This window comes from Nesoenas mayeri (genome assembly GCF_963082525.1).
Source record: "Nesoenas mayeri genome assembly, chromosome: 1".
NCBI classification, from domain to species: domain Eukaryota; kingdom Metazoa; phylum Chordata; class Aves; order Columbiformes; family Columbidae; genus Nesoenas; species Nesoenas mayeri.
The window spans coordinates 182,780,556-182,807,233 of NC_137541.1; the positions used below are offsets into that span (position 1 = coordinate 182,780,556).

A 26,678-nucleotide genomic window follows, 5' to 3' on the forward strand; every position below is an offset into this window, starting at 1 on the left:
CTTAATGGCACCCACAATGAAATTAAATGCAATTGGAAAGCCAAGGGTTCAGGACCCACATTATTGATTTCAAAAATGTTATTTAAAGAGTGGTTAAAATTTAATACAGTCGCTCCCCTCAACCCCAAGCTCCTGGTGGCTAAGTCAATATGACAGAGCTCCCCAGGGAGGTCCTGCTCGTATCAATGTCACTCATCCACTAAAAGTTAAGGTATGTTTTGGACATTTTCATATTGACAAGTCACTTTGTTGTCTCAGCCTTTGTGTCATTTCATTGTAGCTACAAACCTTGGATATAAGAAAGAACAGCAAGTGCAAAGTTTTTGTGATCCTCTAATATTTACAGAGGCCCAGCAGCTTGCTCTGCATTCAGCACTCATATAGTACATCACTGCCAAGGGTGAAGCTTGCTTAGAAGAGTGGGGATGGGGTTATTAAGTCCAAATGGAAAAATCCTGAGCAGGAAAGCTTCTTATGCTGTTGTTTGCTAGCAGACAAAATGAGGAGAAAGTGAGATGTGATACTTTTTTTGCTATTGAGAGCCATTCCTCTAGCTCAGGATGGAGCACACCAACCAGGTCTCCGTCTTCTGCAGCTGGCTTCTACCTCTTTGGTTAACACCCAGTCCATCCAAGGATTTCAGATTGCTCCATGTCCTCTTTTCTGTAATAGTCTGACATCCATGTATTTTCCATATGTTATACTGGGTTAGCTTTTCAAGAAAAATTACTGGTAACTCTTCATCTCATTATTATTTTTTTTGGTGTGTCCTAAGATTTACCACCTATATTTCTACCCGCGGTTGTCCAGAAAAGCTGAATGAATTTGACATGTCCAGAATAGATGATCTCCATAAATGTTCTGTGTTGGAACAGTAAATCCAACTTTCCTAGGTCATTACAGGCTTATTACATGATCCAAGTACCCTTCTTCCACACAGCAACATAACAGTTCAGGGCATGGCTCTGCTTAGAAAATGCCGCTATGATATGTAGAGAACAGCTCATTTTCGTCTCCAGCATCAGACCCACCCTAATGCCATCCCTTGGCTGGGCATCTTGTGTGGGTACAGAATGAGGGAACCAAATCTGGGACAGTTTCATCCATGCTGTCTGATATAAAAGGTTTTTCAGGTGAGTGGTCCCCAGAAACACAACATGGTTTTGTTCCAGAGGGAATTCATTCCAGGAGAGGACTGAGGAGTGAATCAATATACGTGCAATGGGAACACCAGGGAGCCCAGACCTGAGAGAAGATTGGGGAACTACATTGTTTGAGATTGTAGGTGTATTTTAGGATTAGGGCTATACAACTAGGGGAAAAATGCCTTGGAGAAAGCCCTGGAACTAAGATTAGGTAATATGGACCTAGTTGCATCCGCTAACACCCTCTAAAACTGCTCTGGTTCAGATCAGAGCCAATGCTCCAGTTAGGCATGCAGCTGGGGCTTTGGAGCTCAAATTCAGTCCTGGCTCTCTTTTATTTAGGAGGGCAGACCTACCATAAGAAGCCAAACAGCTCAATTGTAGATGGCTGAAGTCAGCATAGGTGAATCATGTTCCCCAGTGAGTACCCTGGAGTTAACATCTGTGAAAATACATCAACACTGAAAATCTCCAAACTGAAGTTGAGCACAAACTGGACATGAAAGGGAAAGGAAAAAAAAAAAAGCTAATGGAAAGGTAAATCACTGACACCTTACCTACATTTTGTAGTTCCTACTTTATCTGTTCTAGATGTTGTTCAAACAAATAGGAAGTTCTGGTAAGGTACAGAGGCTGTTTCCAGAAAGGGCAGTGAGCAGCGCTCTACCACAGGGGTTGATTTTTAAACCAACGGTTCAGATGCCTTTCTCTCATGTAGGCAAGAGCAAAGTGGCAACAGAGGATAAAATACAGGAGACAAAATTTGGTCATCTAGGTACACTTTCATCTGGAAATGTCTGATGGATAGATATAGGACTTTAAAGAAAAAATGAGTCTACTGAGATAGGTGTAACAGATGAGATTGAAAAGCTGATGGAGTGGGAGTTGCTGGCAACAGAGGAAAAGAAATATCATATTTTTCTATGTCCTAAAGTGTTAATTAGGTGGGAAAAGGGAACGCTTTCTGCTGTCTAATTGAGAAGAAAGTTTTGGACAAATGGTAGGTGTCAGACATGTTTATATGTTGGTTGCTTTTCCTGTGGGTTCCCCAACTTGTTGCAAAGAGATGGTTCATCTGCTGTTTGAAAGGTGCTGTTTTCCGATATGCATTGGAAATATCTCACCCACACAAAAAAGGAAAAAAATGGGTGTTTGAAGAAACTAGAGGCACTAGAGGAAGTTCTGAGGGAAGGACAAATGAGAGTCTTGTGGTTAAGGCATCCCACTGGTTAAAACACAATAAACAGAAAAGTAAATGCAGGATGAAAGATGAAAAATGAAACAAGAAAACCCAAGCCAAGCCAAACCAAAACAAAAAGGGATATGTGACTAACCAGGAGGCAGAAATGTATACCCCCACACCTCTTGCTTGTCTGAAAGCCTCAGAGGTCTCACGATACAAACCCATTGCTTTTCAAGCATATGCTGGACATTGCTTGTTTGGCTCAATAGCTTTTTCTGCTTTTTTTTAATCTGCATTAGTATCTAACTATCACAGGCTACATCCTCATCCACTTACACAGTCTGTCTCAGCAACAAGGTCATTCGAAGTGTTCAAACCCAGTGCAACTGGTCACCATCCTTTGGTGATGAAATGGCAGCTCCACATCCACTACAACCCCCAGCACCATCAGCTGACCAGCAGCAGCCAAGCTCTTTGGATTTGGGTGCCTAAAATGAGGTTCCTGGTCAGTAAGCACCTCCATGAAGTGGTCTGATTTTCAAAAGCATGGAGCCTTCCATTGCAAACATATTTGTACTGTGTAACACACATTTCACACACAATGACAATTTCTGTGACAGTTCGGTCTCCGAGCAGGTCAGATTTCCTTTCCTGATGTGATCTATTCATACTGCATTGCTGTGGTTTGCTCTAATGAGCGACCAGCTGTACATTGATTATCCCCAAAGCCTTGTGAGCTGCTGATGGGTGCTCTAGCCTTGCTCAGGCAGAACAGTAAAAAATAAAACTACTGACATAATTGAAAGGTATGGGAATGTATTTAGACACCAAACTTAAGCATTAACTTCCCTGCTTCCACCCAGCTGTTAGGGGTTATCATTTCTTCTTTGACTTACGTTGACATTCTGATATCTGCTTGTCTCATCTGCTTAGGAAGAGAGAATTATCTCCTCTAATGCCAGCCCTTCCCAGTGCAAACTGCTGTACCTGAGCAAGCCATCCTGTGCCGCTTGCATAGGCACTGCAGAGAAATGGGCACTTGTTGGGAGCAATTAATCTGTGACCTCCTGTAGGCGTCTCAGAGGGTGATGAAACGTCTGGTCCTCTTCATGGGCATTGGAGCTGGAATGACTCACTCAGATGTAGGAAGATTTGTTCCAGTGGATCCTATGGATTCTAACTCCCTCCCTCAGCTTGGACACTTCAGGTACTTGTTATGGGCAGAAGCAATTTGCTGTGTTCTGGCCTATGAAAGTCATAAATTAAGATATGCTTGCTCTACCTACAATGGTATATTGTATATTAATCTTCAAGAATTTCTTAGAACCTGGGAAGTATTTCCTAGGTAAGCGAGGAAGAAAAAGGCAATCTTAAAACACTGTGAAGGGCAAAGAGAAAATAATTTGGTTTACCAAATAGTTCAATTTTTGTTTGGATTTTACTCAATTTATAAGCTTTTTCCTGATTTTATTGAAATTTAACTCACATTTCTATGCATTTTTTAAGATCTGGAGGAAACAAGCATGAATTTAGGAATTGCAAGGGGAGATTTCAGCCATTTGAAAGCTTCCTTTCTCAAACAAATATTTTTCTCTAATTGGGGAATCCAGCAAAACAGCCTTTCCAGCAACTCTTTTTGCTTCTGATGAATCATCATTCCCTGATGAAGTGCTGCTTCATCAAAAATTCTGAGTTCAAAGGTTTTGCTGCACCTGGATTAATTATTACTATTATTATTAATTATTAATATTACTTCTACAGTGGGTAGACCATGGGCTATGCTGAACTGGTGCTTGCAAGTGTTAACGCAGCAGATGTGACCGGAAGCCATGCAGTAATGGGAGACAGTTTGATCTGTGTTGGTTTCTGTTAACCTTTAGAGTAGCTTGGGGACATGCATGGGCTTCTATTTAAAAATGCATGATCAAGCCCTAGTTTTTAGAGCAGATAATTAGCAAAGTAGTCTCTTGATTTCTTTGTTGACAACTACGCATGTGGGAATTAGGACTGGCAGTATATAAAGCCTCCTGGTGCCATTGCTAGATTGCTTTTTAAAATATAATCACACTTTATAGGCAATTCTAAAGAGATACTTCCACTGTTTTGGCTGAATCTTCTGTTTCTCACCTCCCTCTCAACGTTGTCATGTAGTAATACCCATATCCTCCTGATGTTGCACAGGTGTTGTACCTCAGCCAGATCAGGCCTTGGCCCATCTCTGTGTGGTGGTTTGAGATGTCGGTGCCCAAAAAGGTGGCAACAGAAGAGGCCAAGCACCCATGTCCCAGCTAAGTCAGGGTATCATTGTTCAAGCACCCTCTCCCTCACCATATTCTGAGATTCTCAGCTGTGCCCAAGCGTCGTACTGGGCTACTGCAGCTGCTCTTGCTGGTGGAGGAGAACCAGACCCCAGAAGGTGGTCAGATACAACATGTATAAAAGGAGGAACTGCTTGAACTGCTGCAGCCAGATGGTTTCAAACAGTTGCAGCAGTGCTGCTGAGTAATTGCTAGTGACCCCTGTTACTGGCAGCCTTGGCTTCCAGCAACAAAGTGTGATGAGATTTCCTCTAAGCTCAACTAGAACCTAAGTGTGGCTGTTCTCTTTGATCCCGGGCTTTGCACAGCATCCAGCAGCAAGATTTTAAATAACAAGCCTCGTTCTGCACAGAGATTCTCAGATCTGAGTCTGTATTTCAGCATGTGCCAGAACACATGCTAGGTTGGTGGCTGCCTGTTAGTAACAGTAAACCTGCTAACAAGCACACAGAAGGGGAGGTCAGCTGTTACCAGCAGCCACATTCCTCATATCCTTTTCCCTGTCTGAGATTAGCATATTCTGCTATTGTTTTGATCCTCCAGAATCCTTGTTTCCAGTTCCTCCAGGGATGGGTAATCACTCTGATGGATCCATGTGACCGAAGCGTAACACAAAAACCAAGTGAGTCTGTGCTATCCTTCTTGGTTCTTTCAATTCAGATTCAAATGCAAAATTAATCTCCTGAAAAATACTTGCAGGCACCTGCCTTTTTTTTTTTTTTGTGCATTATCACTACCAGTGAGGCCAAACGTAACTGGTTAGCATCCTTCCTACATGAAGCAAAAGACAACTAAAATCTGACTAAACTCTGATCTCTGTTGCTTGCTGTGCGATGCAGCTGAGTGTCATTGCTCATGAACCACACAAAGATGCAATTAGTTTAGCAGCTCTTGATTATGAATGCAGCAGAACAGAATTAGAACTCAATTTACAAGTCTCCCTTTCAAACCCATTCAGCCGTTAAGGCCACATCATCTTTCAGTTTTCCAAGGCATATAATTGATAAATGATTTCTCCCTGCACACCTCAGCTCCTCATCTTTATTCATGAACCAATTAATCTCCGTAGGACACTGTGATCATTTACATACATGGCCAATGTCGCCAACCTCTGTCATTTCATTCTGGAAACAATTTTGCAGCCCATGAAACCACCAGGAGGGGAAAATCTGGACTATGTCTAAATTTCTGTAGTTCTGGCATTTCTCCCTCACATCATTCCCAAATATAAAAATCAGATGCTATCTGTGCTAGAAAACGATGGGTTAACCTGAGAGGAAACAGAGCTTTTATCCCCTGGTGAGTGCTGTACAACCAGCATGTTTCAATCATGGCTGATACGTATGAGCAGAGGCTGAAAATACATGTTCACTTCGCATTTTTGTGTATTCAGTTATGCCAACCTACTTTATTCATTTTTTATTCCACTCTCCTTGCTCTTTAGCTTTCCAGGGTCAGAAGAGAGAAACGTGCTGTAGTGTCTGTGCTGTTTCAGCAAGGTGAAGAAGTATCTGTATTGCTTTAACAGTTTCCTCATGAAGTCTGTTTCCTCATGATCTGTTATCAACTCCCACCCAAACAACATGTTGTCTAAGTGACTCGTGTTTTCTTATTGCCATTAGATGCTTAATTATTTGCCAGTATCTTAACAAAGAGCACTCACAAAGCAACTTTAACTTCCTTAAACACAGGATATCAAAGGGAGCCATAGGAGCACTCCAGGCAGAGCTTCTGAATGCTTGAGAAAGGTGCTCTAAGTACCACGTACAGAAAGCACATTTTGGCTAAGGTGCAAGCAAATGGATGCACACCTGTCCCCCATACACAGGTGTGTATGTACATGTCAGGAATGCAATTAGCCCTGGAGTAACAATTCTTTCTGCCTGTCTCTGAGTGCATCAACAGTATTTGCTGCTCTTCTCTGCACTGCTTGCACTTGCTCACATGGCTTACATGGCATCTGGCAGAGTGGGCCCTTCCTTTGGGCTTTTGGAGTATACTCGCTGTTTGGAGGATGTCAGGACCTGTTCAAGGACCCTGGTGAGGAGAAGCTCCATGAAGCAAAGTTCACCCCTCTTGTCTGGTGTGGTCCCCACCTTGGAGAGGCACATCTCACACTCAGCCCTTGCTGACCATCAGTCTAGGCAAGCAGATCCACACTACAGAGAGACACTTATCACTGTCCCAGCAGAAGAGCTCTTGTACAAGTGCATCCAAATAGACATTTGACTTCTCTTCTGTCCACCCAGGGATGGAGAGAGGGGAGCTTCCCTACAGTGCACTCTCAGTGTCACAGTTGCAGACCTCCAGCGAAGCAGTGACACCATTTGTGTGGCTGCTCCAGCCCAGCCCAGTGTGACTACTTGGGCAGCTGAGAGCACCTGTGCTGAAAGCTTCTTCTATCTGCATCCAAGGACCATCCATGCTCTGAGTGTCCCATGATTCCTGTTTGGGGTGTCATTAACAAACCCTTTGGAGATCACTGTGGGCTAGAGAGGAATTTCTGTCGTGGTGCTGGGTATCCCCCTGCCCAGAGCTTGTATGAGAAGTGTGGAGTGAAATGACATTATGAGAATTTGTTCCTCTGCCAAGCTCAAAACCTCTGAGTACTCCTGAATGGATACCACCAGGTCAGCAGAGGCTGAACCTGTATTAGGAGATTGCTCCCTTGGTGAGCCAAGGAGGTTTCTGACAGTACAGGTCCCACTAGCACAGTTAACAACCTCTAAAATTAGCAGAACTTGTATTTCTAGAACTTGGCTCCAGCAGAAAACTTGGGAAGTTTCTAAAGGCATTTGACTGGTCTACAAGATCTGATTATCACATAGGCAGCATTGCCTCATGTTGGCCTGAGAAGGATTGTGATTGAAGCACTATGGGGTACACTTCCCCAATGTGAAATGTAATTTGACAGTGCCACAAGCAGTGGAGGTAGGGCTAGCAGTGAAGGCCTGCCTCCCTCCTTGGAGATCTCTATTACTTGTCACTGATGTGGCTAAATGAGCCTTTCACTGGCATGTTACTTAGCCACAGGTCTGTTTCACTAGCACCCAAGCAGACACGGGTCTTGGGGAGAAGGCATGGAGAGGTTGTTGCACCTAAGGCTTATTCACCACCTCTCAGACATGCAGGATGTTCTCCTCCAGGGCTGCAAAATCAAAGGAGGATATCTTGCTGAGGGGCTGGGCAGAAGACATCTCCTCACCTCAGTGACAAACCGACACATGATGTTTCTGGTTTGCTTACCTGCAATGAAGAGCCAGGACAACTCCACAGGCTGCCAGAAGTGCCTGGCCATGGGACATCATCGCTTTTCTGCCTGCATGAGTCCAAAGCAACACCATGCACATCAGTCGCCTGCTAGGAGATTTCGTGAGTGGGTGTGTGGGGTTTCTCTCCACGCTTTGTGTGTTCACAGATACTTGTTCCTCTATTACTTTAGATCCTTAATGTGTGCACTACATGAGTGCCTGCCCCGTGGGAGTTCAGTGCTTATATGCATGGTTGGTTATGTAGCTTTCTGCCCTTTTCACAAATTTCAGGCATATCATTACTTGTGAGCACACGGCCTGTGAGAATTCTGGCCCTTGTCAGCTTTGGATAATTTATCATGGATCTGTAATAGCAACAGTAGCTTGCACCCTAGGAGCAAGATGGGTTTCTGTGAGATACTGGTGCCTTTAGAAAGTGATCAGGGCTCAAAAAGTAAATAAGAAGTGATGAAAAACAATGCTTTAAAAATAGTAATTGTGTTTCAGAGCTGCGTGTTACTTTCTGAGCAGCAAACAGATCATCAGGAAAAAAACATGGTTTTCCTGGTGGCAGAAGTGAACTGCTGCAGAGTACTGATATACATAAAAACATATGAACAAAATGAGAACATTATTGAGTTATTTTGGTCCTAACTCAGAGTTTGCCCACACTAAACTATATAAAGTCCATCACCTTACCAGCACACAGAGCTCTCCTATTACTGACTTGCTTAATGATCAGCTACCGAAGTTTGTGTGTAAATTTTAACTCTGACCTTGCTCTCCACACAGCAGGCAATGAGGCTCAGGCATTCAGTGACTCTACCCTCTGCTGCTTGCTTTGTCCACTTGCCTGAAAAACACTGGACTTAAAGTGGCTGAGCAGCTTGGAGGAAAATGCTCCCAAATTCTTGACAAGTCCATTCTCCAGATGGTGGAGGAGGCTGCTGGAAGTGACAGAAGATGGGGAGCTGGAGAGTCTTAATAGCAACTCAATACATGTGCTTGCAAGATTGGAGGCACCAGGAAGCTGAAAGCAGCAGCAGCTGAGTACTTGCTGTAGGACCAGTGCTGCTCATGTGCTTTTTGCAGCTGTATCTACCAGAGGCAAGGTCCTGTTTTCCAAGTAGGAGACAAAACCAAAGCTGCTGCATGGTTAGGCAGCAATGGACACCGAGACCTGAAGTATGACATCTGACTCGCACCAGAGGTAAGCTGCAGTTGGAAGGAGGAGTGATGTCAGGTTGTGTTTTCGGTTTAATTCCATCTCTGGAGGAAATAGAAATATGACTTTGTCTATACAAGAGCACAGCAGCCAGCCGTGCTGCTTCCTACCCCTTTTCTAAAGCCAGGACAGACGATTTCTAGCCAGGATAGATGATTTACAAGAAGGTGTAAAATCCTTATAATGCATTTAATTATGCTCTACTACACTATGGGGGAATATTTCCTTCTGAGTCCATCTGGTGATTAGACTGTACTCTGAAGCGTGTGGATTGATTGCCCTCATGGTTTTTTCTCCTAGTTAGTCTAACTGCTGATGCTTTATTTTTACTCATATGGATGTCTAAGCTTTTTGTGAAGCCTTGAAAATTATGATTAATTGTGCAATGAAAATCAATAATGGAAGTGCTTACAAAGCCAGCTTGATTTGGGAGTGAATTCCAAAGACAGCTGCTTTCTCTAAGAGTGATGGAAAAAGTTGGAGAAAAGCAATGGCAAAAGATTCCAGATCCTATTTTTGGTTTATGTTTGTCATGTTTAACCCCTTCAGCATCTTCTGGGAGCTTTATTACAGGCTCCTTTTACCAGTTCATCAAAGCAAATCCTCAAGTCCATCAAATAAACAAGAGGTGAATTGAAAAGTGAGAATGTTTATACTCCTCTACCAGAATGCAGGTATTCGCATACCTTCAGGTCCATGAGAGCTTTATTTTTCAAGGGGGATTATAGAGGTAGGGATGAAGGTCTGATAAGACATTTAGTATAATATCCCTGCCAACAGCACTTATTCCCTTTTGCACACTGGCAGGTGCTAGCACTTTGCCTTGGGTTAAATATCCCAATTTTTCTGTCTTTCCCAGAGGAGAGCATTTTCCGAGCTCATGCATGCCAGCCTCTAAAACTCCAGATACAGTGACTGCCATCTCGTGGTCAGGTGTCACTGGTGCCAGGGCTCACTGCTGGTGCAGAGCTGCAGGTTGGGGCTCAGGCATAGTGTCTCAAAACTCAGCCTGGAGGCAGGTGAGCAGCAACGCGGAGGGCTGTAAGGCAGGGTGCCCAGCTCCAATGCCGGGATGCTGCGAAGAAGGAGAAGCAGCCCCCTTTACAAAACATGCTTTGAATCTCCAGGGCCCCTGAAGTCCTACATCTTGCCTATGGGAAGTGCATGATGTGTGAAAGCCGCCTCTCCCTGCACCTCTCAGCAGGATCCTCTAAAAATCCTACCCCCATGCAAAAAGAAAACTGAGTTGCTAAGGGCTGGTGAATGGGAAATGCCTGAAAATCTCTTCTTCTTTCTGGGGATTGCAAGTCCCGGCATTCAAGTTGGGACCAAGGGAAAAGCCCTTTCACCCTCACCTCAGTGGCATCTCCCATCCTCATCTACTTCATCCCTCATGTCCACCCCTGAGTCTGGGGTGAGGGCATCTCCCTGAGACAGAGAACCCAGAGCAGGGCCATAGGTTCAGGAGAGGAACGGGCAGCCAGATCTGATCAGGAAGAGGATCTGATCATTAATACAGGAACCACGCTTGCCTTGCAGAGTGCTTAAAGAAACAAAGCTTACGAGTATACGAGCAAAGGAAGAGGATGACAGGGATTGCACTGAATGGGGAAAATTGTACTGGGTCAGGCTGCAGGTCCAGCCAGCACAGTGTCCCATCTTTGGCAGTGTCTCAGAGCAGCATGTTCAGAAATGACCTAGGGAATAATTCTTCCTGCTTTCTGCAATCTATAGCTTCAATAACAATATGGAAGATAAATCCTTAGCAAGGCCACAGTTTGTTTTTCTTTTTTTAAATCCATCCCTATTTCAGCCATACGATACACACTTCCCAATTAGCACATGCATTACTAAAAGCAAAGACTACACATTTGGCTTTATAGAACATTTTATTTGGAGAGACTTCTCACATCACTGAATATTGGTTCTTCATTAAGGCAATTCTGAAGGGGCGGGAGGGAAGGGAGGAGGATAGGGAAGGAATTGAGACTGTGTCACTGGGATTGCATTAAGGCAAAATTCCCTCCTTCTGCATTTCACCACAGTAAAATCCACGTAAAAGCCAGAACAGTAAACAACTCATGCCAAGGAAGAGATTCAGTGCAAATATATCCCACTGTCTGTAGAAAGAGCTAGGTCCTCGGCTGAGGCAAATTGACAGTGTCTTGTCAGCTGCAAAGCTATGCTGATTTAGCTCCATTGAGGATCCCAGCCCGGGTTCAGGGAAGCATTTTAGTATGTTTCATACACAAGCACAGATTTAAATGCTCTCCTGAATCAGGCCCACAGCCCTTCGAGTGCAAGTCTTTAAAGTTAACAGAGTTTAATTTTTACCCACTACATAAATATGTCATTCTCTGTCCCTTTGGTTAACATCTTATTGCTACTAACTGAGTATATCCCCTCAGTTTCTTTAACATGGTTTTCATTTCTATCATGCTTTTCAACCTGCTTATGTTTTAAGTGCCTTATGACATAAAAATGAATTATGGAGAGCATTTCTTGCAAAGGTTCCACAGTTTGGGTGTTCTTGGAGGACCAGGTTACAGCATGTTTCTTTCTAGTGAGTAGCAATGTACTCTGGGAGTAATGCCACTGATGGCAGAGGCATAACTTGCAGGGAAGAGTACTGCTCAGTTCATATACCAGAAACACACACTAGTCTCCAAACACTTCTGTCTTTCCACAAGAATTTTGTAGGAGGATCCTACCATTCCAAAAATATAGTCAATATAGACCACTCATACTTGCATTGGCTTGGGGAAATCACTTTTGTTATCCCAGGTGCAAACTGAAGGAAAATACGGCAGAAATGCTACCAGAAGCATGAAGACATTTTCAGGCAGAAGCAGCGTACAACATTTCATTATCCTAAAAGCTGTCTGTACCTCCCAAGACAAAGATCTCCAGGTGACCTTTGACAGAAAACCCTGGTATCCATTAATAAAAGGATATGTATAGGCCTCAGTATTAGAAACTTACTCAGGAATATGAAATGGTTATATGTAGCAAAGTGGAAAATAAGGCAAAGAAAACAAGCACATATTACTGTTCAAAACAAAACATTTCCTGGATACACGTGGATACACAACTTTTGTATGATCTGGAACCATGTATAACATTCATGCCTTAAAAGCATGAGCACTTTGCATATTTCCTTGATACGAAGAAGAGCATCCAGTTTGAGGAAGTCAAAAGGGTGAATACCAGGTATCGGTACAAGTCTTTTGTGCTTTAAACTTTATTCATGCCTTTTCCCATGAGGCAAGCAAACACTGTCATGACCATTTTGGGTTTTACTTCAACCAGGTCTTCTGGAAGGGCATAGACTCTTGCTCCAATTTTTCTTGCCATAGAGATGGCATATCTGCATTGCAGGGATGAAAAAAACAAAACAAAGAAATAAATTAGTGCAGTAGCATTAATTTTCTCTCTGTTAAGAAGTTTTCCGCATGATCAGTACCAGAGTGGGTTGGGAACTTTCTTACTGATTCATCAAAACTAAACTTTTCTATAGGAATGTATGAGACAGGTTTGTAAAGAACTAATTTGTAGTAAAAGGTAGAGTGCATTCCCTGATGGTTAGAGCATGGGAGACTGCAGGTGAAAGTCTGACATGAAACATTTAGTCTTCCATCTCCTGAAAAATTATCCTTACAAACAGCCATTCTGGTCTTGCTCCCTCTATTTTTGGTTTATGTTTGTCATGTTTAACCCCTTCAGAATCTTCTGGGAGCTTTATCACAGGCTTCTTTTACCAGTTAATCAAATCAAATCCTCAATCTCTGCTGCTCAGTCTTCACATGTAAACAAATTCATGAGGATGGAAAGCAGAAGGCTGATGTTGGTGGAGATCAGTGTTGTTGGAAAATCAACATTCAGGGACATTGAGTTGTACCCAGCATCTAGAAGCTGACCTTCCTATCCTTCTCCTCCTCAGAGTGCACTGTTTCACGGCTGTTGGCTATTGACCAGGGGATATGTCTCTTATCTCTATTTTTCATTAAAAAAAAAAGCTAGAAAACCTCGGGTTCTTCCCACTGCAGAGCACACACATTTGTGAAATTCTCCCCCAAATGCAGAGAAACATGTCGGGGGGGAGGAAGAAAGGGAGGACTGAAGAGGGTAACATTAGTAGAGGGATGAGGAAATTAAGTACGGAGAGAAGCACACATAGGACTGCAAGAAAGAGAGCAGGTGGTAGGAAATGGAAGGGAAAAACAGTAGTGAAAAAAGTCTTTATAAAAATAATGGCAGCTCTGGTTGCCTTAGTCATCCTTTTCTCTTTTGTAGTTGCCACGCAGCAAAGGAGAAGCTAAATTGATGATCAGAGCAGGAAGTGATCTGTATAACTCTGAAAGGAAAAGGAGATGCCCCAAGGATTGACCCTCTGGTAGGAAATGGTTTGCACTCAGGTAACAGAAAGAATCAATATCCACATTCATAAAACCAGTTTTTCGGGCATGTCCTCCCCCTTCTCTCTTCAATATGCCCTTGTTCCACCTGTATGTGACTAAAGAGGTATCATGACCTCTAATCACTGGTTTCCATGGCTCACTATTGTTGGCATTGTTCCCTGATCTCTGAAAGAATTTTAAATTTAATAAGAGAAAATAGGAGCCTGTGAAGCCAAGTAATTTTGATCCCTTCAAGGGAATTATAAAGCAGGAATTATAACATTACACACTTCATTTCCATTGATAGTCTTTTTTACTGCCTAAGTCCTAGCCTTCATGCTTCTAACTCTGGAGGTATTTCTCAGTTGAGGTTGTGCCAGATGACAATGATAGCAGAGCAGTTTTCAAAGACAGAGTTAGGGAAGTCTGAGCAGGTAGCTCGTGTTAAGTGTCACTTGGCACAAACGTACTTAGCATTATTCAGTTTCTCCTCATCATTCAGGTCCTCTGTTTTCAAGAGGTCATATTTGATTGATCCTGGTTGAATGGCATCAATGAGATCCAGGACTGGCATGCTGGTGCTGATTTTGCTATCCTGCAGAGATGAAGAATACAATTATATGCAAGAACAGGATGACAGATCTCACACAAAGCCAGAGTCTACACTCAAGAGCCATGGATAGCTCAGTCAAAAGCCATTTAGATCTTCTCAAAGGGCTGCTTAGCATAATTTTTCATCTAAGGCAGACTAAGAATCCTTCTAAGGATTTTTTTCTTCCCCAATGAATGAGACATCATTAAATCAAAAGATGGGGTGCTGGGCTAGTCAATTTGCTTCCTGTGGGGAGATGACATTGATACACATCTACTGATGGGAGGTGCGAGTTAGACCAGCTGTGTGACTTCAGAGCTCATTACATGAAGTCTGATGGATCTGTCTTCTCCTGGTGCTCACTGCTGATTTATATCTGCTTAATGTTCCCCAGCTTGGCAAGTGTCTCAGATGTGTTAGCAAAATTGGAAACTCTGGAACTGAACCATCTCTGTGTTTATAAGGTGCCTTGCAAAATAGGGCACCACCCCTGAATGGTACTACCATATTATGAAAGTATTGCTGCTGTTCTTTTTAATACTGTCATTTATAATTGCTGTCATTTAATAATCAATAGCACAGCAGTTCTTGCTTAATTCTAGTCATCATTCCTGGCTCTACACTTTGATTTCCTGTGTCAAACTGGCATTGAAGGTGTTTCCTGTTACATTCATAACATGTTTCTGTTACCTTCTCATAATAAAGCCCCTTGAACAAAAGATCTGTATTTGAACATGCCTTTCAAAGGGAATGAAAAGTAATAAAATGTAATTAATTATATTATAATATATTGTGTACATGTATATATGTTTATATATCTATATACAGGCAATGTATATAATATACACACAAACACAGTGAATAAGAGATTCCTAAGCAGAGATTTCTAACAAGAAACTGTACCTTGAAACTGGAGATGGTTGAATCCTTCCCGGCTGCAGTCAGTGTTTTATTGACCCAGCTGACAATGATTTCATCATTGACCTTCTCTCCACCACCAATGTCCTCAAGGATGTTCAGAGTGTACCTTAAGAGGGAAACCAGGATACCTGCATTTGCTCAAAGTCTACTGTAACCTCAGAACCGTCTTGTACGTGTGCAGCTTGACTTGGATCACCCCAACAGTCCCCTTAGACCTGATATTCCCCTGCTTCCCACACACTCACAGTGTATATGGGTTATATTATAACATTATATTCATCTATTTGGTCTAATTCACCCTTAGCTCCCTAATCACTGTTTTGGGAGTGTCAAGAGGTTTTGACACTCAAACTTCCTACAAGGTCTCTCTTAGTGGATCTAGGTGTAAATGACTCATTCTCACAATGCTTAAAAAAAAAAAAATCACTGACTTTAAAGCTGGAAGGGAATTTTTATGTTCATGTAAGGCTGACCTGCATAAATACAAGCCTCGAATATTTTGTTTGTCAGCATACACCTTGGAAAGACATCCCAAATTGATGGCAAGTAATCACCACATCTCTAGATTAATTACCTGCCTGATAAACTTGTACCTTGCTTTATAAACTGAATTTAGCCTGCATTCAGTTTCTAACCACTGGGTCTCTTTATATCCGATTATGGAGCTCACACAGAAACACACACACACACACACACACACACACAGAATTACATTAAAGTGGGGAGAATTGCATCCACTTCAGGTGGATTATAAAACTTCTGCATCAATTCTTTGTTTCCAGTACATTCTCCCTATTCCCTGATACAGAAACCTTTCAACTTCTTCTTCACTCTTCCATGCAATGAACATTTATTCATGGTATACAGATAGTGACAATAATAATCTTCTGCATGAGCTGACTGTAATGGCTTTGCCCACAAGATAATGTGCTTCCTGATCACATCCCTAACTAGGAGCGAGCAAAAGGTTACTCTGTCTTTACGTATAAGTGCAAACAGAGGAGGGAGAAAGCTGTAACCTGTAGACCCTTCTCAGTGATAGCATCAGGAAACTATTACAACGTGAGCTGAGTATACCAAAACACTCAGAAGTTTGTATCTGACGGCCATATATATACCTTCTCATCAACTGCCAGACTAAAGCCAGCGTGAGTGTACGGTTTCCTTCATTCAGATCTTGACCAGCGATGCCAACAAGGGAAAATTTGGCTTGATTCTTTCCCAGTTCCACTGCATAGTTGCAGTTTTCAAGCTGTTAATGACAGGGTCAATTAGTGAGGTTCAAAAATACAGGAAAAAAAGAAGACAAGACACTATTACTTTAAATTCTATGGATCGCTTAGCCCAGAACCTCCTGGGCAAAGAGGAGCTGTGGGGCTCTGTGACAATGCAGCTGTTTGACTACCAGCAGCCAGTTCCATCCCAAAAATACCATGGTAAAGAGTTAACATAGAAGGAAATGTTGTACTTCATCATCAGGGCCTGGAAAACAGATTACACTGGAAAATACAAAACTATAGCTCACAGGTACCTCCAGCATCATGATATTGCACTGAGACAATGGATAAGTGTCCCAGTCAATATTTTAGGTCAGTTAATCACTCTGGCCTAACTGGATGGAATTAGTCAACCGGATAGCTGGAAGAAAGCTCTGTATTTAGCAGCAACTCTGTGATCAGTTCTTGATGCATCTGGTCAAGAATGCTTATCATCACTGTCTTCATTTGATGTAGAGAGCAGTGATCCAGACAGATGCAATTAAGCTGGTGCCATATGACTCACAATGAAGATGCATTATAATTGGTGACTAAGACAGTAGCAAAAGTGTTCTGCAAATACAGTTTTTAAATATTGACACAAATGGTGTCAAGTGTCTTTACTTTAGAAATATTGTTCATCTGTCAACAACAACCAGTGAATCAAATATATGTTTCTTTTTCAGATGAAAAATTCTTCACTGACTAGAAAAAAGTCATTTAACGTGCTGTACTTGGGGCTTGAGAGCAACACAAATGGCCACATTGCTGTTTGAAATGATATAGACATCCTTTAAGCGTAAGACATTGCTACTGGAGCTATTCCAGCTTTTTGTACCTTCTTCATGTTGCCACCCAGTTTAGGATATGGTGGTTTGTTCACTCTGTTCCAGTCTACTGGCACTTTGATCTTTTCGTAGAGCTGGAAGATAACCAAGGCATCTGACAGGTCACTGAAAAAAATAAAAATGGTATATCATTGTTCAAATAATAGAGGAATGGAACTAAACTAAACTATCAGTAGAAGTAAACTTAGTTTCCTAAAAAAAAAAACAAAACAACAAACCAAAACAACCCAAAAAATGGCAGCTTGTATTCTTATAGGGTCCAAAAGTTCTTATGTTTTTGTAAACAGTTTGTTGGCTGTAGATAATATCATCTGAAGGAAGTATAGTACCTCCCCTTACCTATATAAGTGATTTACACGTGGATTAACACCCAGGGAGTTCATCCAGTTCCTGAATGTCCTCTCTTCCCTTGTTTCACCTAAAACAACAGATACATCAATCAACAGGCCTGCAAAACACAACTCTCTCGTAAAATAAGTGTCTTGTTATGAAGCCATAACTCAGAAATTATAGTGCACTGAACTACAAACAGAAGGAGACAGTGGGTGACGTGTGAAATAAGAGAGCACAATGCAGCATGTAATATTTCTTCATGCCCTATATATTATAGTATTTAGGCAGACTGGCCTTGAAATGCCTTCAGAAATTCAAGAACAGCCTGTGCTGTAACACAGTTTTGCTATGAGGTTGAGAAAAAAGGACCTGAAGCTCAGCAAATGATCCATACAACGGTGGTCCTGACCCCAACTCAGAGCAAGCAGGCAGCAAGTTTTTGCAAGATCTGATTTTTAAATTATATTCTCAGTTAACAGAATGTCAGATCAAGCCTAATTTCAACTAACAAGTATGCACAATAGTCCATACTGGTTCAGACATCCCACAAACATTTTAGTTTTTTAACATGTGCTATCCACAGAACCCTCTTCTCAAGGATGCCTGTGCTAATGGTGCAGTGAATATAAGCTGGAAGGACACAAGGTTAAGTTATTGTATCATCAACTGAGAGCAGGGATACTGCCGCATGGATGTCCAGAAGCATCCTTTATTTGGATTTTCCTTACCTTCAATAGAGCTCCAGTCAATGTCCTGGTTCTCTGGCTTATGCAGGGCAGGGTATTTGTTGAACAAGTTGGCGATGAAGGCCAAGTTTAGCTTTGGGTTCCCCCGGACGACATCAGTGGCAGTGACAAACTGTCGGCAGCCCAGCCGCTCTGCCTGCTGCAGCATGCACTCCGCTCGCTGGACGTCGTCCTTCTCCTGTGCCAGCAGAAATTGGGGCCATCAGCCTCAGCCCAGTGCCTGGCACTGCACGCCAGACCCACTTGTGGTCTCCACATGTGGGGCTGTTAAAGCAGATCCTTGTGGGGTTTATAGCTGTCTCCTTTCCTGCTTTTACTAACAGCAGGTCTGTGTTTTCGAATGGGCTTTACCTACAATGCAGCCACCTCCCTATATTGCTTTTTCCGTATAAAAGGGAGTGGATTGATGAAATACCTAAATAAATATATTTCAATATACTTGCTACATATTAGTAGTTTATCAGTGTGGTTCAATGGTTGTTAAAGTTTCAGCAATGGTATCTAATAAAAGGGAAAGCACGTAATTTAATTATTTGAAAGCTTTTATATCTGAAATACAAGATCATATTGCAATGCTAAAACCAGTTTGCTTGTTCTGGCATCCCAGTGCAACTCCATGTTGGTCAGCAATACAAGTAACAGAAAATATCAGCATTCACTCTAAACTTATCTCATCTTACCCTTAATCCTGACATGTCAATAGTAATAGCTGGAATGCCTTCTTCATCTCCCTTGGGAGCAACTTGGTTCAGCAAATGGTAATAAGCTCTTGAGTCCTGTGACAGGCAGAGAAATTAAATGGAGGAAAAATTACATCTAAAGCTCAGGTTTTGCATGCCAGTGCTCCCCTGAACAATGTTCCTGCATGATTCGTTTTTATTACATCAATCATTGGGCTACATAATTAAATTAATCTGGAAGCACTTAGCAATTCCTACTTTATGCTGTATTTGCCAGATCAATTTCTTCCATAAGCCAATATATATATGCTGCAGAATGCTCAACACGTGAGACAAAAGGCTGTGTGTTGCACTCAGAAAAAAAGGACAGCAAAAACAAAGTACTTAAAAGGGGTCTTTCAGAGCTTAAAGGGGCCTACAGGAACAATGGGGACACACTTTTTAGCAGGGCCTGTTAGAACAGACAAGGCTTAATGGTTTTAAATTAAAGGAAAGCAGATTCAGAATAGACAAGAGGAAGAAATTTTTTATAATCAGAGTGGTGAAACACTGGCCCAGGTTGCTCAAAGAGGTGGTAGATGCCCCATCCCTGGAGACATTCCAAGCCAGGCTGGATGGGGCTCTGAGGAACCTGATCTAGTTGAAGATGTCCCTGCTCATTGCAGGGGGTTGGACTAGATAACCTTTGAAGGTCCCTTCCAACCCAAACTGTTCTATGATTCAATATTAGAACTGACTTAATCTGAACATTAGATTAGAGATAAGAAAACACATACCTTTATAATGCTGTAGAAGTCAGACTGCTGAGCATTTAACAAAAGAAAATGCAGAAGGAGAAAGCAGATGTTTAAAGCGGATTTCAAAGCAACGCTGGAACAGTTATGGAAGAGAAAGCATAGTTTTCAAGGACAAAAGTTAAAACTGACAATGGTATCATCATTTTTCAGGCAAAAGAGCAGGAACAAGACAAGGATTTAACATCTTTTGTCTTCCATTTTTTTGTGAAATGTAATGCTGCTTCTATGTGTGGAAAGTATTAATCTCACTTCAGAAATAACTCAGAAAACTGAAAACAAAGCTACAGGTTAGTGTCTAGGAACTTGACTAAACAACTCAACTAATAGTCTTCAAAATATAAAGCAGACTACCTGAAACATTTTCAGTCTTATACACCTGCATTACTACCCACCATATGTGGAAAGTGGCTATTTATAATAGAAGAGAGGTGGGGTGACACACTTAATTATGAGGATGGCTGTAAAGGCTGAAGTCTTGGCCTCTGAGAGGTAAATGAGTGCTTCATTTTCCAGTTGTAAATATGGTGTGATTTATCTTTCAGTTGCAGGTAGGATTTAATCAGTTGCATTATAGTCCTCTCAGCCAGCCTACAGAAAGATGGGAAAGACTCCATTCTTTTCCTTTCAATGGATATTCTCCAGTGACTTCTACCCAGTAAACCAAAAATCTGTCACAATAAAAAACTGCATTGTTGAATGTGACTCTCAGACTCTCTTGTTGCCTTCTCTGGTGGTTTTTTCTTAATGTATGTCAAGAAAAACATGGTAAACGTCTTTTCATGCTTCAACCTCTGGTGAAACCCACAACCAGGCACCTCTGGAGCAGAGCTTTTCCCATGTTATACTGGGAGTGGGCAGGTGGGGTCGTGGCTGGTGAGGCTGGTGTGCTGGCCAGCCCCTGCCTTGCCTGGAAGCCAGCTCAGACACCCTCCCTGATGTACCCCCTACAGCCCTGGGATGCCGGCTGGGCCTCACACTGTGGCTTCAGTGTCTGAAACTCATCAGTGTGCATCACTGAGGTTCAGATAGCTCTGTCTAAGAAGAATGAAGGTGCTACGGAGAAAGCTCTGCTGAAATCTGCACCTACAAGTCCATGAACTCCCAAGTATGTGAAATATGCTACATGGACTAGAGACCCATCTTTACAAGTGACTCTCCATCTAGCTATATTATTTTGAATGGTTCCACTGAATTAAAACCTGTGGGTAAGTGCATTCAGAGTTATAGCAAAGGTTGGTCCAGAGGAGCACATGACCCAGGTGCTGTACTGAAGGAAAGATCAAGTGTGCGAATTGGAAGAGCCTCATCCTCTTCCTCTACACTTTGTTACATATCTGGGTAAGGTCTAGCCTTCTCCAAAGCAAAGCCAGGTCAAGAGGCATTTAAGGACACTGAGGAAGGAGGAGAGCAATAGAGGCAGGGAACTGAAAATACAGCGGCAGTGTTTGTATGCCCTGTCCAGAGACAGCAGTCATTCCTTTCCCAGGCATTTGGTGTGCTGGGACTGGCAGTGGTGACTGGGAGGTCAAGAGGAGGAGAGATACTACCAAGCAGAAAGGTAAACCCCACCAAAATGATTTTATGTACCCAGCTCCATGTGCTTGGCAGAGCAATCTCAGCTGCTTGGATTGTTTCAGTGCACAATCCCAGTTTGGAGGGCCAATATTTGGGTACAGAGCTACTGTTTTGCTATTGTTGGTCAGTGTTTCTCATACCTTGATGTCTGAGCTGAAGTTGTTGACTTTGTTGCATCCTGCATTCTCCAGGTGATAGTTTGCCCATCTCAGCAGCAGTTCCTCTGGAGACAGCTTCATCAGATCCTCCAGGCTTTCTCCTTCTCTCAGAAGAGCGATCAAGGCTAAACAAGGGAAAAAGGAAAAAGTCATGATGTTATGAATACATGTAGAGGAGAATGTATAACTATTTTCTCTCTTACTCATTTTGCTACCCTAGTTTCTAAAAGTAAGCAACAAAAGTGTTGCCAAAATTCAAATTGGGTTAGCATGACAGAGGACACAAACAGAAAAAGGGTCTCATTAATAAAATGAGGACAAAGCTTTAGCTGTGGATCATATAGAAATGTAAGACAATTTCAGCGTGCTCTAAGAACTGCCCAATTTCCCTGCCCCAGATCTTGATGAAAAGATGATGATGTTGAGCAGCACAGGGGAAAAATGGGAATGAAAAAATGAGCACAGACTTTCTGCAGCTTAGATGAAGGAAATCTCAGTGACCTTCATGCTGAAACTGGATACACACAGGTATTCTGAAGAATTTGTACAGGACTTCATGGGCTCATGGGCCAGGAGGGTTAACTCATCTGTCAATTGGAGAAGATACTCTATTTCTACAGAAGAATTAATGTATTAGTTATGTCATAAAAGGAAGAAGAGGGAGGAGGGAAGGATTGACCCTTGAAACTGCAGGATGTTCAGCTGGTCTCTGGAGCATGAAAGGCTCCAGAATAAGTTTTGAAAAGAACAACTAATAACATGGCAACTAATTGCTAAAAGAGAGAGTGTGTTACCCTGCTCTGATCTCCTGATTACCTTTGTCATTCCTTGAAAGAAATATGGATAATAGAAGTATCTGAAAAGAGAGTGGATCTTATTAAGAGAACAATGTTAAGACTGAGAAGTAGCCTGTAAAAAGAATTCTTGTGGAGTTGATCATGGATTGATTTTTGGACCAATGTTTCCATTTTTTTTGCATCAATTGTCTTGTCACAAATACTAGCAATGTGCTAAAATTCTGATGGTGATATTCACTAGGTGGCATAGTCAACACAGAAGATATCAAGAAATCAGATAGAAAGAACTAGATGACAGTAATAAAAATACAATGTAATTTAATAGTGCCATGTTCAAAGACATTCACTAGGGAATTAATACGAATAACTGCTGTTAGCTAAAAGCTTATATGAACAGAGGATGAGAACAACTTGAGTATATTAGGTGTCATCTGAGCTGTTCTGATGCACCATGTGATATGACCAGGCAAAAACTAAACGTGATATTAGTGCATCCCAGGTATTTCCCATAGAGTTTGGGATGTATTACTGCCTTAATTCCATATGTTAATGACAGCTCAGTGGAAATACAGTGTTCCATATTCAAGAAAGGGGAATTTCACCTGGAAGAGCTGCAGAGAAGGGCTATGAGGGAAAGAGAGAACCTGAAAAGAAATTAAAATGACCTTGGCTTGTCTACCCTCACAAACTGAAATCTGAGATGAGAAATGAAGGAGAAAATACCAGGAAAGGAAAAATAGCTATTAAGCTGGGCAAGGCTACCTGCAAAGGAATGGGAACTGAGAACTCTGGAAACTGGTGGTTCCAGCCTAAATTATTCTGTGATTCTATAATTCTGATTTCACCAAGAAAGAGGAGATGTTTGGCAATGGTTTCATCAAGAGCAAGAACACAGCTTCCTGAATGCAGTGTAGCATTTCTTTATCCCAGAGTTAGTGCCAAAACACCAGTGTACCTGGGTGTAGATCATCATTCCTGACCCAATGAGCATGAAATTGGCTCTGCACATAAAAGCCTATCCACAGCCTTGGACTTTGGAGTGCTGGAACTTGTGAAGAGCAAGGGAAATTAGAGTGGTCAAGAAGACAGGTAACAAATACTGGAATAAAAAATTGAATTAAGAATTTTTTTGTAAAGAGCTTTATCCTAAAGGCTGTTCAGTATTAACAGTAGAGCACTGAAAGCAAGAGCCATACATACCTTCATTCCTGCTGATCTCTATATCAGCAAAGAGCCCAATTTTGATGACTTGCCATAAAAGACCCAAAACCAGGTAAGGTTTCCCCTCTTTTAAGTCTTCAGCTCCAATGTTAACGACATGGCACCCAATGGCTGAAGCAGAGTTCAGGGCCAGGTTCAGATTTTCCTAGGGAAAGAAGAAAACTTCTGAATTATGCAGTAACTGGAGAGCTGAGGATACAGGAAGGGAGCACAGACAAAATTAGTGAAATCTGTGAAGAGCTCTGCTGTTAAGGCATTTATGTACAAGTCTGACCACAGGAAGCAGGGGAATTCAGAATCTCCTGAGATTACAGGTGAGTTCTGGGTCCCAACAAGAAGATGGAAATGACCTTTAGGGGTTGGACTAGATGACCTTCAAAAGTCCCTTCCAACCCAGACTATTCTATGATTCTGCGACCTCTTTGGCAAAGGTGAAAGACACCACGTCACAGGGCACTGGAGCTCAGAGCACACGTCTGCATTCATAGTGATTATCCACAGTGATAATCCTGGTTATCAAAGCCAGGGTCCTCCTATAGCCAATGCACAGGCACATTTTCAAGTGCAGACCTAGCTTCAGCACAGGGCAAGTTCTCCTCCACTCAGTCTTGCACACATGGAGGAAATGAGGGAGCTACAACCCAGTCAACAAGCCGATATTCCAGGCTTGTCTCTCTCTAAGCAGTACACAACAGCCCTAACTCCTAAGATACAAATAAGTTGCTAATGGGCAAAGTACACAAAAACCACATGGTCACAGGAATAAACTTGCTGAGTTTGTAACCTTGCAGTTCAGCCCAAGTCAGAAGTGGTCAAGCCTGGATATTTTATTTTTGAACTGTGGAGTATGGAGTCCTGGTTTGGGAGTGTTCAGGGGAAGCAGAGGGATTCCGTGATGCACAGTGAGGGGCAGAAAGAAAGTGATTTTTCAAGAACATTATGTTCCTTCACTGCTCCCTGTTTAAAACAAAGGGTACAACAAAATCTGATCCGCAAGTCTGCACTATTTGAAAAGGTGGCTTAGTAAATAGAGGGCAAGTAAAGCAGGCAAAGAAGCCTGGAAAATAGAATATGTCTACAGATTTGCAATTTTTCACATCAATTTCATCACCGTTGGCATGACAAGAGAGATTTGATTAGATACAAAATGCAGAGAGAGACATAGTGTAAATTCTCATAAGCTAGAAAAACTGGAGCATTTCAAATTAATTACCTTTCCTCCATCAGACAGCTGTAAAAGGGTTAAGTTAAAGTGGAAGCTATATTGATCAAATCATGTCTGTGTGTGACAGGGATTGATCTGAGCTGCATCTCTAAACTGTGCTGCTGACTAGAATGATTAGAACTGAAAAATGTGGTATACAGCATAAAAATCCAATTTAATGGCTTCTGAGCTTACTTGAGCCTGGCTAATGTTCCATCAAATCAGAGCAGCTAAGGGCTAAACTGGGTTAGGTTCATATCTATTCCTTATATCTATATTTTATACCCAGATACGTGGATGCTGTTCATGTAAAAACATCTCTCTGCATAATGCTGTGTGAGAAACACAATAAACTTTCAATAGGTGAAAATTAGCTTTTTTGTCCAATTTTTATATCATATACACGTGCACATAATATTCAGTTTTCAAGGTGAAATAGCATGGCTTGTGAAAGGCGAGCAAAGGCTATGGTCCCATCTCAGGCATGTTGCACATCATGGTACCTCCTGAATCACAGTTAATATTTTAGTGAGGTCACCAGACTGCAAAACAGTCTGTGACCTTAGACATGGGGTTCAGCCTCCTGAGAGCTGCTCCACCTGGAATTGGTCACTGTATTATCTAGTTGTTCTTGCATTAATATGGCATCTACCACACATCTTTGAACTGGTAAACATTATACAACGGGTCAAATGCAAACACAAATACAATTTGTTTAGTCAGGTTGCCCATATTTTTGTAAATACACAGAAATGTAAGTGTTTATGTTTTTACGACATGGACCTGAACATCCGACTTTGCCACAAACCGTTTTGCCTCATTGTGTTGGGCAGCACCATGGTATCACCAGCTTTTGCTTTAAGTGATTAAATCAAAGCATCCCAAGGAAAAAAGCAAAGAATCCTGTACCTGTATTGTGAAGGGCGTGAGTTTCTTTTTGTTGATTGTTCTTTCATCAATAGTATCTGGCACTGAAAAGTTGATCATCTTACTGGAAACAAAAGAAAAGAAATTAAAATAAATACACTACTAGATATGTGCGCACAAAATACAATACAGCTTTTGTAACTATGCTGTAGGACAAGTCAAAGAGCTGGACAATTACTGAACAAATATAGTCAGACTCTGTTTTTACCCATACAAACACAGGCACACACGTAATACTCAAGAAATCATTTTGGGTCACATGCAGATTGTACTATAATTGTGAGGCCAAGAATGCCACAAGGTCAAATTGTGCATAAAGTTTATCGTGCAGTAAATTTCTGTGAAAGCACTCACTGTCTTATGCTGCTTTGTGTGAACCCCTAAAAGTCCTTGGACAAAAATAAAACCAAGTAACTCCTCAAATTTCACTGACTTCATCTTATTGCAAGGGTCCGGAGGCAGGGAAAAACTCTCATTTAACATGAAAGAAGCTTTATATTTTTTTTAAATAAAAGAAAGGAAAAAATAGCATTATTAAGGCCTTGAATCTGCAAAGATTAATGAGCTTAATGTAAAGTTAGCAGCTTCCATTTAAGCAGAGACGTGAGTTTCTGCAGAGTCACAGTTCCCTTTTGTGAGAAAGACAGGTATTATTTACCAAAGCACGATGCCATCACCGACTGCCTGGAAGAGGTCATCTGTTTCTGGATTCATTGGGACCACATGCTTACAGTCAGGGTCCTTCTCAAGGGCTTTATTAATCCAGTTGACAAAGGCATACTTTTCTTCCTCTGTGGACAAAACATCAAATCCATCAGTTTGCTGTGCAATAATTCTACCATCATTTTACTTACAAAGGCTGAACTCCTTGGGGAGAAGACTCTCCTATCAGCGTGAGTGATTAATGAACGCCTACAAGGGAAGAAGGCTCCGAGGAGACAAATAATGAGCTGAAGACAGCAAATGAGCTGGTTAATACTCCTTCCACACTCCTTCCCGCTGACTGGGGTTGCCCGGTGTCATGAGGGCAGGCACATGATAGAGACTGGTAATTAAGTTCACGTGATTCAACTGTATGTTTCAGTTGCTATGCTCTGCTAAGCC

At 41.9% G+C, this 26,678-nt stretch overlaps 1 protein-coding gene across 1 annotated transcript in view; it reads right to left on the minus strand.

Annotated features, from left to right (window-relative positions):
- Window positions 1–11,002: 11,002 nt before the first annotated feature.
- Window positions 11,003–26,678, minus strand: part of LCP1 (lymphocyte cytosolic protein 1) — a 30,538-nt gene continuing 14,862 nt past the window's right edge. The window contains exons 5-16 of the mRNA XM_080358528.1: window positions 26,233–26,365; window positions 25,557–25,638; window positions 23,423–23,588; window positions 21,408–21,550; window positions 18,896–18,991; window positions 18,198–18,393; window positions 17,476–17,554; window positions 17,127–17,241; window positions 16,151–16,284; window positions 15,015–15,138; window positions 13,990–14,114; window positions 11,003–12,489 (exon numbers count right to left, since the gene is read on the minus strand). Of these exons, the coding sequence (XP_080214654.1) occupies window positions 12,357–12,489; window positions 13,990–14,114; window positions 15,015–15,138; window positions 16,151–16,284; window positions 17,127–17,241; window positions 17,476–17,554; window positions 18,198–18,393; window positions 18,896–18,991; window positions 21,408–21,550; window positions 23,423–23,588; window positions 25,557–25,638; window positions 26,233–26,365 (1,526 nt within the window). The 3' untranslated portion in view covers window positions 11,003–12,356. The remainder of the gene's footprint in view (window positions 12,490–13,989; window positions 14,115–15,014; window positions 15,139–16,150; window positions 16,285–17,126; window positions 17,242–17,475; window positions 17,555–18,197; window positions 18,394–18,895; window positions 18,992–21,407; window positions 21,551–23,422; window positions 23,589–25,556; window positions 25,639–26,232; window positions 26,366–26,678) is intronic.